We start from the raw sequence: 12,434 nt of genomic DNA, 5'->3' as shown, positions 1-12,434 counted from the left end.
TTCCAGCATAATTATGTAATACTTTAATTAGTAATGATCAGAGGAGAAGCCCACCCACAGTGTGGTTCACAGCACAGCATCAATAAAGAGAAGTCATTAAAATGGAAACAGTTTTGAACCACCAATCCCATTATTCTTTTTTTTTTTTTTTTCTGTGTAGAAGCAACTTGAATCCTAGGGAAAAGGGAAGCAGGGAGAGGAAGAAAAGAGAACATGTCCTGTGTGCCTCCAGCCTGGGTGTGGATCTTTCACATAGTAGTGTTGCATTTGAGGTTTCAGGGAGACCGCACAGCCATCCCTCTGGATTTAACTGCAACGATGGAAGTTTAAAAACATCATCATTCACACTTGATTTGCGTTGTGCTGATAGACAGAGGACAATTATAACTGGAATAACGATCCCGGGAATACACAGGCTCTCGGGTGCCGGAGGAAGGGTTTGCGGTGCTCTTGGTGGCAGCTGAGCCTCCTGCAGAGAGGGCTCTCGCTGCGGCTGCTTCAGCCACTGAGAGCAGAGAGGTGCTTCAAGAGTTGTTCTCTGACAGGATGCAGACACAAGAACTCTTCCATGTTTTGTTAGCTGGTTGCTTAGTCTGCCACTATGTATGTGAGCTATGTTCCGTATGTACAAGGAGTATTCCAACAGCATCGGTTTCAGGCCTTCTCAGCCTTTTCCTTCAGTGCTACACTGAAGCTGCTTCTTTGTTCATCTGGTAATCAGTAGTATCATTTGAAAACATTTTATATATATCGTACACGATGAATACCTGAATAATATTGGGATTTTTAATATTTTAAATGTTATTTCTAATGGTCGAGCTTTTGTTTCAATTATTATTAACCCTAGATTTTGCAACCATACAAGCTCTGGGTGGAGAACCTTTTCCTGATATCCAACCCTCCCCTGACACAACTTCAGGCCATTCCCTCGGGTCCTGGCACTGTTCCCCAAAGCGATCGGCGTCTGTCTCTCCTCATCCCCTCAGGAGGAAGTCGCAGGTTGCAATGATGTCTCCCCTCAGTCTCCCCTGCTCCAGGCAGACCCTCGGCCGCGGGGTACTCTGAGCGGAGCCGGCAGCGCGCCCGCGCATGCGCCGCGCCCCGCGCCCGGCGGATGTGACGCGGCCGGCGGCTCCCGCACATCCTCCCGCACGTGAGGGCAGCGATGGACGCGCTGGACCGCGTCGTGTGAGTGTGCGGGGGGACCCCGCGCTGGGAAACGTGAGCGGGAGGCTGCAGTGGGGGAGCCAGCAGAGAGAAAACCTGATGGGAAACGTGCGGGAAAGAGGAAACTGAGCACTGTCGTCTTTTTAGTGGTGGCCAAACAGCCCTTACTCAGTTGGTAGCTTAAAATAACCGCGGTGAACTGCTGGTGTTGAATTTGTGTGTTTCCGCACACCTGAGAGAATTCTTTTAATTTCTGAAGTTTCAGTGGTGCCCAGCAACAGCATGGGGAGCAATTGCCATAAACTAAAAGACAAGAAACCTCACCTCAGCATGAGAAGGAACTTCTTTAAATGAAGGCTGACTGGGCACTGAAACAGTCTTCCCAGGGGGATCCTGGAGTGTCCCTCTCTTGAGACAGTCCAAACCCACCTGGACACATTCCTGTGTCACCTGCTCCAGGTGACACTGCCTTGGCAGGGGGGTTGGACTCTATGATCTCCAGAGATCCCTTCCACCCCTGACGATGCTATAATACCGCTGTGTGGGGGCGGGGGATATTGTTTGTTATAAAGAAGACAATAAAATTAATGCTTTAATGAGAAGATTATCCAGTGGAGAACTGTAATTCCTAAGCCATGTAGCCACTGACGTGTATAAGGTCCGTGTCCCTGCAAAGGCTACGCTATTTCACCTGGATAATGCCCAGCATGCATCTCTGGTTCCTGACAACACATAGATGTGCTGTACCTCTGTTTTCATTTTGAGGGCCCTTGGTGGTCTTGAAGAGACTTCGTTTTTTCTTCTCATAAACTAGTTTCTGGCTTGTTGAGGGAGCTGGTGTGAGGGGAGTCCTTCAGCCTGGCAGTAGGCTGAGAATTCTAGCATAGCTTGAGCTTTAAATTAGCAGAAACTGAAAAGCACAAGACTGTAAAATCACCTTTCCTAATTTGGGTGGACAGAGAGGAAGAGGAATGGCAGTAAAAACCTTAGACAGGGCTTTTGGCAAGGATTGTAATTCTGCAGGTTGGGATTAGTTTGAATACAGTTTATTCCAATTCTTGTTTGGCTTCGCTGTTTTCTGTAGTGTCAAGTCTTGTTACATATGTTACACTTTTAACTTCTAATTTATTGTTACAGAAAGCCTAAAACTAAGAGAGCAAAAAGATTTCTTGAGAAGAGAGAACCCAAGCTAAATGAAAATACAAAGAATGCTATGCTCATAAAAGGAGGAAATGCAAATTTAACAGTGGCTGAAGTGCTTAAAGACATTGTAAGTTGTTGGACACAGCATGCAACCTTCCTCTCTCTTTCTTACAATTTGCTGTCTCTGCTGCACTATCAGTATTTTCATACTGTCCCTGTACCCCAAATCTCAGAACGACCAACAAACGACCAGAACAACTACAAAGGTACCATTACCTGCTTCTTAATGGAGATTGTTTTCTTCCAACTTCTTTGCCAGAAGTTTTGAGCTTGCTCCCTTATTTTTTCACAATTGTCTAGTATATAAGATGAAGTGTTGCCAAGTCTGTTTGGCAGCAAGAAGATTAGGAGGATTAGATGCAGAACTGGGACTGTATCATACAGCTAAGTCATATCCCAGAATCCTGTAAGCTGACTGTGTGTATTGATAGGGAGCTTTCAGCCTCTCCTAAAACTGAGTTACCAATCTTGTCTCCTAACTCCATAGCTCAAAATATCTGTTCCTACACTCATTTTTCTCTTTGCTTTGTTGTTTTCCTATTCTTTTATGTTTCTTATAATCAAGTTGTTGTTCTCTCCCTGTTTTTCCTTATGCCCCTTAGAAGCAGAGAGATTACATTCGTTACATGGCTTTGATTTCAGCTGTTTCTAAGTTAATTTTTATTTCTCAGTTTCTACAAATAATTTCTTGTGCAATTAATTTGGAAACAGGATTGTCACCAGCTTGAAGGGTATTTCTGTGAGCAGGCCTTTTGAGGTACCTTCATCTAGCCTGCTCTGCATAGTTACTGTTTCACATGATCCTGTAAACTGTTGGGTTGTAAAAATGACTGTGCTGTGCATGTTTTAGAGATGACATGTGTTAAACTTTCTGTGTTGCAGTATGCTGTGAAGAAGCCGTTTGCTGTACTGTATAAAAGGTAAGTAGTGGTAGTAGTGGTGGTGGTGTTGGGCAGTTCAGGCCCCAACAGACAGGAAATATGGAGGAAAGTATTTGGAATGGCAAAGATAGCACTCAGGCATTCCTGGCAGTAGTAATAGAACTTGTGATTTGAACTCAAACTGAGCCTTTACTGCTGGAGTTTCTGGTAGAATGCAAAACTTTTTATGATCAGAGAATTAAAAAGAAATGGCTCTCTGGTCTTGTTCTTTTTGTTTTTTCTTGTAACTTTTTTTTTTCTCCTTCTCTCAGAAAAAATATTACCAGGCCTTTTGAAGACCAAACATCACTGGTAAGTATAAACAATGTTTTCTCTTGCAACAGTTTTGAGCAAGCTATCCTTGTGTGCCAAAAGATGAACCATCAGGAAAGAAGAATAGCCTGTCTGAATAGAGCTTTGGCTGGACCTTAGGGGTAAAAAGAGAGTATATCACTTTTGGAAGAGGCTGGCCACTCAGGAGGACCACAAAGATGTTTTGAGGGTATGCGGGGAGAAAATTAAAAGGGCCCAAGCCCAACTAGAACTTAATCTGGTTACTGCCATAAAAGACAATAAAAAATGTTTTTGCAATTACATCACCAACCCAGCCCAAAGTGAGGGCTAAAGAGAATCTCCATCCTTTACTGAATGTAGAGGGAAACACAGGGAGAAAGGATGAGGAAAAGGATGAGGAAAATGCTGAGGTACTTAATGCCTTCTTTGCCTCAGTCTATAATAGCAGCACAAGTTGCTCTCTGGGTATCCTGAGCTGGAAGACAGGGAGCAGAATGAAGCCCCCTTAATGCAGGAAGAAATGGTTGGTGACCTGCTACACCACTTACACACATCTGTGGGGCTCCATGGGATCCATCGAGGATGCTTAGGGAGCTGGTTGAAAAGCTCACCAAGCACCTTTTAATCATTTAGCAGCAGTTCTGACTGACTGGCAAGAGGCACTTTTTTGAACAGGCCAATTTTGCAATGTATGTGTTGTTGCAGTATATGCAGGGCACATTCAAAGCATTTGAGTTTTTTACATCTTGTTAATAAAATATACAGCTATTAGAGAGTGTGCAGATATCAACACACAGTGGATAACAGAGCTGTATGAGCACATGTTTCAAGGGGAGTCCCCTCTGGTCTGTTGTTGGCCTGTCTAGAGGCAGCATTTTTCAGGAATCTGGTGGCAAAACTCGATGCTGAGCTGTGTGATTTATAAATGCAATTAATTCAGCCTCTCCAAGTGTCTCTATAACCTCCTAGAGGGGCAGAGCTGCAGTGTCCTCTCTGAGCTGCTATTGCAGGGTGGGAGATGAAGTGTCCTGTGCTTCACAACTGCCAAGTGCAGGTATATACTTGTGAGAAGCCCTTGGTAAATTTTGTGTGTGTGTACATCATGGAGCTTCTGTTGATAAACAAGATGAGGAGCTGCCTTGAGAGGCAGAGGTGCATAAAAAGATTTTGGAGCTGGACATTGTTAGAGAGAACTGCTGTAACGTTGGCTCTGGACATCGTACCATAATAGGTTTTCTAATATTTTCTTCCTGGAGAAAAGATCTCTGTGATAGTCACCACTGGCTTGGGTTTAGGTAGCATCTTAGTCTCAAGTAATAAATGGACATGAAGTTGCTCTGTAGTAGGACACTTGTGCCGAGTGCAGATGTTGTTAGACTTCTGTTGAGGGAATTAACTGGTTGTTCAGAAGCTGCCAGGCAAAACCAATATGCTGTATAAAGTGGGGAAATTGCAATGAGACATTACAGTGGCAGCCAGCTTCCCAATACTTACTTGTCAGGCAAGAAGTGGTTGAAAGTATCTTGTGTAAAACCAAATAATCAGGAATTACAAGAAAGGGTATTACAGATAAAATGGCAAGAAAAAATTTCCTGACTTGTATTTTAAAATGCAATGGTAAATAAAAAAATAAATTATTTTAATCATGAATCCAGCTGTCAGTTTTAGTGTAAGTGCTGAAAAACATTCATGACATGCTCAAAACTCTTCTGGTAAGTGCAGTTGCTCTTCTCATTAGCAGCTCCCAAACTCATGTGTTTGTGCCATATGCCTTTGCAGAATATTTTAAACCCTGTGAACTGCAACTCAAAAGTTTGATTCTTTTCTTCAATTGCAGGAGTTTTTTTCCAAGAAATCAGATTGTTCTCTGTTTCTCTTTGGCTCTCATAACAAGAAGCGACCTAACAACCTGATAATAGGTAATAAGTCTCACTTGGGTTTTTATTGGGATGATAGGTGTAGTTTTCAGTGAATATTTAAATAGCTGGATTTACTTTTTTACCCTCATAGGTCGCATGTTTGACTATCACGTGCTAGACATGATTGAGTTGGGCATTGAGAAGTTTGTATCCCTAAAGGAGATCAAGGTAAGGAATTGCTAATTCAGTATTTCAGTGACACCTACTGGTGGATTTTTTTTTGCAATTTTTTCATTGCCCTGAATTAAGTTGTTTAGAAGAAATGTTTCATGCAGTATATGAAGACTGGTAATTTGTGTACTCCAGAATGTTAATTTTATGCTCTGCTTTTTAATTTAGTTTGGTTGTTCTATTCTGTCTCTATTGATCACAGGTAACAGCAGGTTTTTCTTTCAGTGTTGAATGGCTGGCCAGCTATTAAATCAATGATATGTTCTCTAACTGTCTGAATTTCTGTTTTAAAATTCTTATTCCACAGAACAGTAAGTGTCCTGAAGGGACAAAACCTATGTTGATATTTGCTGGTGATGTGTTTGATGTGAATGAAGAATACAGAAGACTGAAGAGCCTTCTTATTGGTCAGTATTTTGATTATTTGGGCAGTAGGATTGCATAGATCTGTAGTAATATGATCTGTTGGGAAAAGCTAGTTTGCCAATAAATGCTTGCTTATGTTCAGCACAGAAGGAAAACAAGAGTGAGCACTTGTAGGTTTCATGTCACATAAAATTAAAGTTAGCTAATCATGATTATTACTTTTAAAGGGAGGAAAAAAGAATGTCCTGAAAGACTCTGAAAATGAAACTTCATCACTAGAGTTCATTACTTCGACTGTGAGAAAATATAATTTTCCAAAATGTCTTGGCCTTATAATTGTACTGGGTTGTCACTTTTCTAACAAAATAATGTCTTGAATTATTAAATAGAAATCAGTGGATTAAGTTCAGAAAGTGGGATGTTTTTGTTTACAGAAAAGTCAAATCAGTCTGATTCAGCTTCTGTTTTTGTAATGAAAGCATTTTTTTTTGTTGGAAATTCCACCGATTCTAACAAGCGTGCCGTTGCTTAGGATACTTGGAGAGATCAGCTGCAGTAAAAATCAGCTGTAGATAAGTTGTGCCCTAACTTTAAGGCAGGCTTGGAGCCTTCAAACTGGCATGGCATTTTTTAATATCTTAAAGTTGGAGGCTCTGGAAGATAAAGCACATTGTAGCTTTGTAGAAGCTATATGTAGACATAGAAGTTACAGGATATTGTGACTAGATCTAGTAAGTAGGGCAGAGTGATTTTTCTTTTTAATAGTTTTCCTGAAAGTAGATTACTTTAAGTTCTGGTAAAGTACTGAACCTGCGCCAATAAGAACAGTCTTGTTCTTTCAATTCCATTCTTGGGTTTCTAGGTAAACAGGTAAATGATTGATCTTTAGAAACAGACCCTGAAAATGAGGATTTTTTTCCTTAGTATTATTCCTTAAAGCAAGATGTTTCATCTGAAAAGGGAGCAGGAGAGGAGTAAATTTTCAGCCTCTCAATACAGCTGATTGGTTCTTGGGGGTGGATGAAAGGGTGGTAACTGAGCTTATACATCTTTGAAGATGGCTGAATATGAGGATAAGTGAGTTTTACTGCTGTGTGTATCACTGTAAATGAGTATTTACACAGGAAGCAGGTGCACTTTTTGAAGTGTATCTTATTCAGGCACCTGCACAATGATGGGCATCCAGATGTGCTCAAGGACCCCATGATCAAATAGCTGAAATGGGAGACATGCATAGTAGGATAACGGCCAAATAACTGAATAGTGCTTCCTATTTCTCTTAATGTTTGCCTGTCCTTTCTTCTCTCCTATTTATTAGCCATTAATGACTTGGCAGTCAAATGTACTCCACACCCAATCTTCTTGAACATATGCCATGTATTCCAGGTCTTAATTGTTCTGCTGAGTTCTGTGAAATACCCAGATGCAAAGTAATAGACAAAGAAAAATATTAAGGAGAGCAAAGGCTTGAAGGTATCACTAACAAATTAAAATAATTTGGGTATTAATCTGACCTGCTTCAAAACTGCCCTTAACCAATAAGGAAGAAGTGATTTGTTCCATTTCTGCAAAAGATGGTACCTTTAAGCTGCTACTCTTGGTGAGAATGAGGGAAGAATGGCTTTATAATAATAGCCACAATCTTTTGTTTCTGTACCAGTATTGTTGTGGTCCCAGAGGGTATATCAGATAGCTGACACTTTCTTGTTGCCAAAGCAGTGTGATGCCAGTGATGCTGAGGAACAACCAAGTTTTCATTGGCTTTTGTGATATCAAAAGGGCTTATGCATGTTAGGGCAATCATCTTACAGCAGTTTCTTGGTAAAATTAAGGGCAAGGGTGAATTATTGTCTTTGTGGTAACCAAATGCTATGGTCTTGTTAAACTGTGAAGTGGAAGAAGCTGTTTAGGAGAAATAAATGACAGATGCATATTCTTTGGAGACCTGGAAGACAAAGACATCCAACTTTTTCTCTTTTGGTTTTCATTGCTCTCCAACATGGTACTGTAGTTCATTTAAATTATGTAAGTCTTGGAATGCATTTAATGAAATTCTAATAATTTTTTATGCCTGTATCTATAAGATATTTCAACTCTTAAAACACTGCCTGCTTGTTGATAGTTTTTTTATTGCATGTCTATTTTATCCTAAAAGTGGCCAGGCCACTGTAGAGCTTGCACTTTCTAAAATGTTGGTTTGCAGATCTCTGCAATTTTAGATTTGCTGTCACCTTGATCTTAAAACAGCTTTCCTCACACAGTCTCTTTTTGTGTGTTTGAAAAGATTTGAGGGCTTTTTCTGGACAGGAAAAGGGATGGCTGGGAAATGTTGGAACTGCACTCAGCTAACCAAAGCTACATAGAATACAGTGTTACCTTGGATAGGACAGGTCTTGGATACATGCAATACAGAAAGAGTTACATTCTAATATCCATTAGGAATTTAATCTGGAAATAGAAAGGTCCTGAAAAGCTCTCTGTAGGAAAGAGTAAATTAGACTTTCTGGAAACATGTTTGAGGACAAGGGGGAGAGAGAGCTAGGAATGGAAAGAAAGCAAGTCTCTAGTCCAACCAAAGCAAGAGTTGTAAATCAAGAGTATGTTAAAAAAACTTCAAGTCTCTGGGTGTACTGAAGTGTAAGATTTCTGCAGCTGTTCAGTGTTGCCAGGAAGCAAATTCCTGACCACCTGCATTTATTGGAAGAGATCATCCTGTGGGTAAAAAGATGTATGATGCCACAGGAAAATATGAAAGGGAGGTGTTGCCAATAAAACCACTATGAATGTAAGCTTGTGTACCTGCAGAGAACTAATTGAAGGGAAAAAAAATATGCTACAAACGAACAAAATGTTTCATTTGCAACTTTTCCTCTAACTACAAGTTAGACTTGAAGTAAGAGAGTATTTAATTGACCAAGAAAGTTTCCTGGGCTGACTCCATCTGTTATTTGCCATCCAAACTGTGTTTGGTGATACTCTTGGAGAAAGGTAGTGAAGGAAAAGACAAGTAGCCAAGGGATCTGAAAACAGGACAGAGCAGAAAAGAGTGATGTGTTTTGCATCTGTTAGCAGTTCTCCTATGTTTCAGCAGTACCCTGTCATGTTTATTAGCACACCTTGTTCCCTTGGTCAAGGTCACATTCTTTCTCCACCCTCTGCATATGTTGGACAGATTGCTGTGCTCATTGCAGGCTCTCTGATTGCACAGTATATTTTCATAACCTAATATAAGAACCTTGCTAGAGGCGGCTCATTTTGTATTTAACCTGTATTCAGTGTTCTCTTTGCAAACTGGGCAACTATTTGAAGTGTCTTATTTTCATAGATGTGTTGCTTATTAATAGAGAAAACATTAGGCATAATGACAAATACTGCTTTACCTAGAGGACAGAAGTGCCTTGTGAAGAAGATATGAAAGAAATTATGTATATAAACTTTTTCATAATGTCAGAGAGAGAAAATGTAGGTAAGAGTAGACAAGGTGCAGTTTTGATCTGCTGTGTAGTGGTTTTCATCCCTCTTTCTAGTGTTCCAAATCTGGCTATAATAAAGGTCTTAAGTATTAGGTTTGAATGATGTCTTTAAACAGATACCTGAGGAAATGGCTTCTCTGTACTGATCTGTGTTTGTCTGAGCATTGACTGGCCTAAAACCAAATAAGATAATTTTTTCCCCTGATTTCAGAGGTGAATATTTGAAAGAATAGACAATGCAATTATTCACATTAGCTCAATAATGCTAAGTTACTGCTCTGAAAGTGCATTTGCTCTTTTCCATGCACTTACATGTAGGAAGTATATATATAGGTAGCATATATATTGCTACCAAATTATCTCTGGGAAGTCACTGTGTTCCTGTCAGAATATCCCCACACATTTGTATCCACCAGTGCACACTAACATGTGCAATGTTAAATTTCTGTCCTGTGTGTTGGCCAGGCTGCAGTTGTAAGTAGTGGCTATTTCATGAGATTCCTATTTCAAAATGGGCCCACATCACATCACCAATCTGTTACAGGCATCTGTTGGTTTTATTTTCAGCCAAGAAACCTGGCATTTATTTCTTTTAAATACTCTCTCAGATTTCTTCAGAGGTCCCACTGTGCCCAATATTCGTCTGGCTGGTTTAGAGTGCGTTCTGCATTTCACAGCTGTAGATGGGAAAATTTACATGAGAAGCTACAAGTGAGTATGTGTTTTATCTATTTGCCTGGGTTTTGGTACACTTGTCAACTTTAATCTGTAGTTGTGAAATTGAACTGGCTTGAGCTGCTTTTAGAACATGCAATGTGTAGAGGTGCTCCAGTGTAATTTGTACAGCAGAAGGAAAACACTTGAGCCCTAGGTTTGCTGCCTCCTTCCTTGTTGAGCTCCTCCTGGCTCAGAGGATTGCTCTTCCATGTGGTTCGGTTAGCAAGGTGGTGTGAATTAACTCAGTGAATTCTGTGTACTGTGTTAGACTTGATAGACTGAGTCTGTTCTCAGGCTGATTTCTATGACTCCTCACTTAGGTGTTTGCCTGGGAACAACAGGGGATAGGCTGCAGACAGAGATGCACAAGGGAAACCAGGAAAGGCAGGACAAGGAAATCTTTCTTGTTGCATTGGTATTCACCATCACAGTCACTCCCTGTCTTGAACCAAAACACTTGCTCGAAGAAGTGCTCAGGTTATTTTGCTGTAAATTATAGTGAATATTTTTCATGTCTAATAATACCCAGGGTGCTGTTTTGAATTTGAAAAGTGATATGGCTTTCAGGGTACTGGGGTTGAGTTTTAAAAGTGATACTGATTATACTGGTCTCATTAAAAAAAATTACATTAGCCAGGTCATATTTTGAATGTGTTCAAATTGTAATGGGACAATGGACGATAGGACAGTTTTATTGAAAGTTGTTATTGATGGATGCCTTTCCCAATGATAGAGTTAGTGGTAGGAGTTGATTTAATAGTATTTTGAAATGCAGGATTGAACCTGTTCTTAAGAAAGATGAATAAATCTCTAGCACAGGGGGCAATGTTGATTTTGGTTGGTTTTCTCCCCCTAGAGTGCTTCTGAAGAAATCTGGCTGTAAAATACCCAGAATTGAACTGGAAGAGATGGGACCTTCATTAGATCTGGTTATGAGGAGGACACATTTAGCCTCAGATGACCTTTACAAGCTGTCTTTGAAGCAGCCGAAAGGCCTGAAGGTATGTACCTTGGAAAGGGCATCGCTTTCAGATCTCTCTGTGATGAAGAGCAAAGGCTGAAATATTACGTGTTGTGTATTTGACCAGAGCTTACTTTTCTCGAGGCCATCTGACATTCCTGGAGCCACAGCACTTCTGTGGTGCTCAGCTGGCATCCAGACTCTCCTCTGGAAGCACACAGAACACACAGCACAAATCTTAGTCTCTAAACTCCAGGCGATATACGAGGCCTTGCTTTCGGGCACTTGATTCTCACCAGAGCTCCTGGGATTGTACTCAGAAATATTAACATTATTCTTCCCTTGCAGCCTAAGAAGAAAAAGAATATCTCCCATGATGTGTTTGGTACAACTTATGGTCGAATCCACATGCAAAAGCAAGATCTTAGTAAACTGCAGACACGGAAAGTGAAAGGCTTAAAAAAGAGGCCAGCAGAGAAGTCAGCTGAAGATGGTGGAACTACTCCCAAAAAGTCAAAGTCAGCTTGACAATCTGGGACAGCTTTGAAAACTCTTTGTACTTTCAAATTTGGAATATATGTTGTAATAGAAATTGTCAGACATAAAAGATTGAGCTGCTTTGCTCTTTGGTTTTGTAACAACCTTTTTAAACATTTGTCATTTTAAAGAGAACATTGGGGTATTGAGCTTTAACATGGAGCTTGGCTATTTAAAATAAAAAAATAGGATATAACTTTCTTAGTTTTCCAAAGCTGAGTGTTTGTTTCTTGATATTAACAATATATGGGAGTCAAACAGGTGATTCATTTCCTGACAGTTTCACAGAGTGGATTGGAAGTGACTTCAAAGATCATCTGGTTCCAACCCCTTTGCCATGAGGAGGAACACCTTCTACTAGACCAGGTTGCTCAAGGCCCCATCCAACCTGGTCTTGAACACTTCCAGGGATGGGGCATCCACAGCTTCTCTGGGCAACTTGTTCCAGTGCCTCACACCCACACATGGAAGAATTTCTTCCTAATATCCCCCATGCTTTGTGCTTTTAGTATAAAGGCATTTAAATTGTGTCTCCAGTGAAGCAACTTGCTGGTGGGAGAGGCTTAAATTCCTCTGTGCTGCCCTTCAGGTGCTCTCCTGTTGACCTGCAATACCTCTCCAGGCTTTGGGCATCTCTTGCTGGCATCAAACTAATCAGAGTTGGATGGATTGAGGTTTCCTTCCCCCAGAAACTTTAGTTTTATTG

General features: G+C 40.6%; 1 protein-coding gene across 2 annotated transcripts; it reads left to right on the top strand.

Annotated features, from left to right (window-relative positions):
- Positions 1-1,082: 1,082 nt before the first annotated feature.
- On the top strand, positions 1,083-11,942 carry RPF2 (ribosome production factor 2 homolog). Of its 2 annotated transcripts, none has more exons than XM_015622908.1 (10): positions 1,083-1,188; positions 2,305-2,437; positions 3,253-3,290; positions 3,563-3,602; positions 5,422-5,503; positions 5,595-5,671; positions 5,982-6,081; positions 10,122-10,224; positions 11,087-11,231; positions 11,540-11,942. In XM_015622908.1, exons 1-10 carry the CDS (start codon positions 1,166-1,168, stop codon positions 11,717-11,719), a joined length of 921 nt encoding a protein of 306 aa, XP_015478394.1. In that variant the 5' UTR covers positions 1,083-1,165; the 3' UTR covers positions 11,720-11,942. The 2 variants fall into 2 exon arrangements, with proteins under 2 accessions (XP_015478394.1, XP_033368725.1); XM_033512834.1 differs by lacking the exon at positions 1,083-1,188 and adding an exon at positions 1,808-1,825 and having other exon boundaries at positions 11,540-11,932.
- Positions 11,943-12,434: the final 492 nt, after the last annotated feature.

This window comes from Parus major, chromosome 3 (assembly GCF_001522545.3).
Source record: "Parus major isolate Abel chromosome 3, Parus_major1.1, whole genome shotgun sequence".
Lineage (NCBI taxonomy): Eukaryota > Metazoa > Chordata > Aves > Passeriformes > Paridae > Parus > Parus major.
The sequence above is the reverse complement of the archived record's forward strand: the minus strand, read 5'-3'. Positions and strand labels throughout refer to the sequence as shown.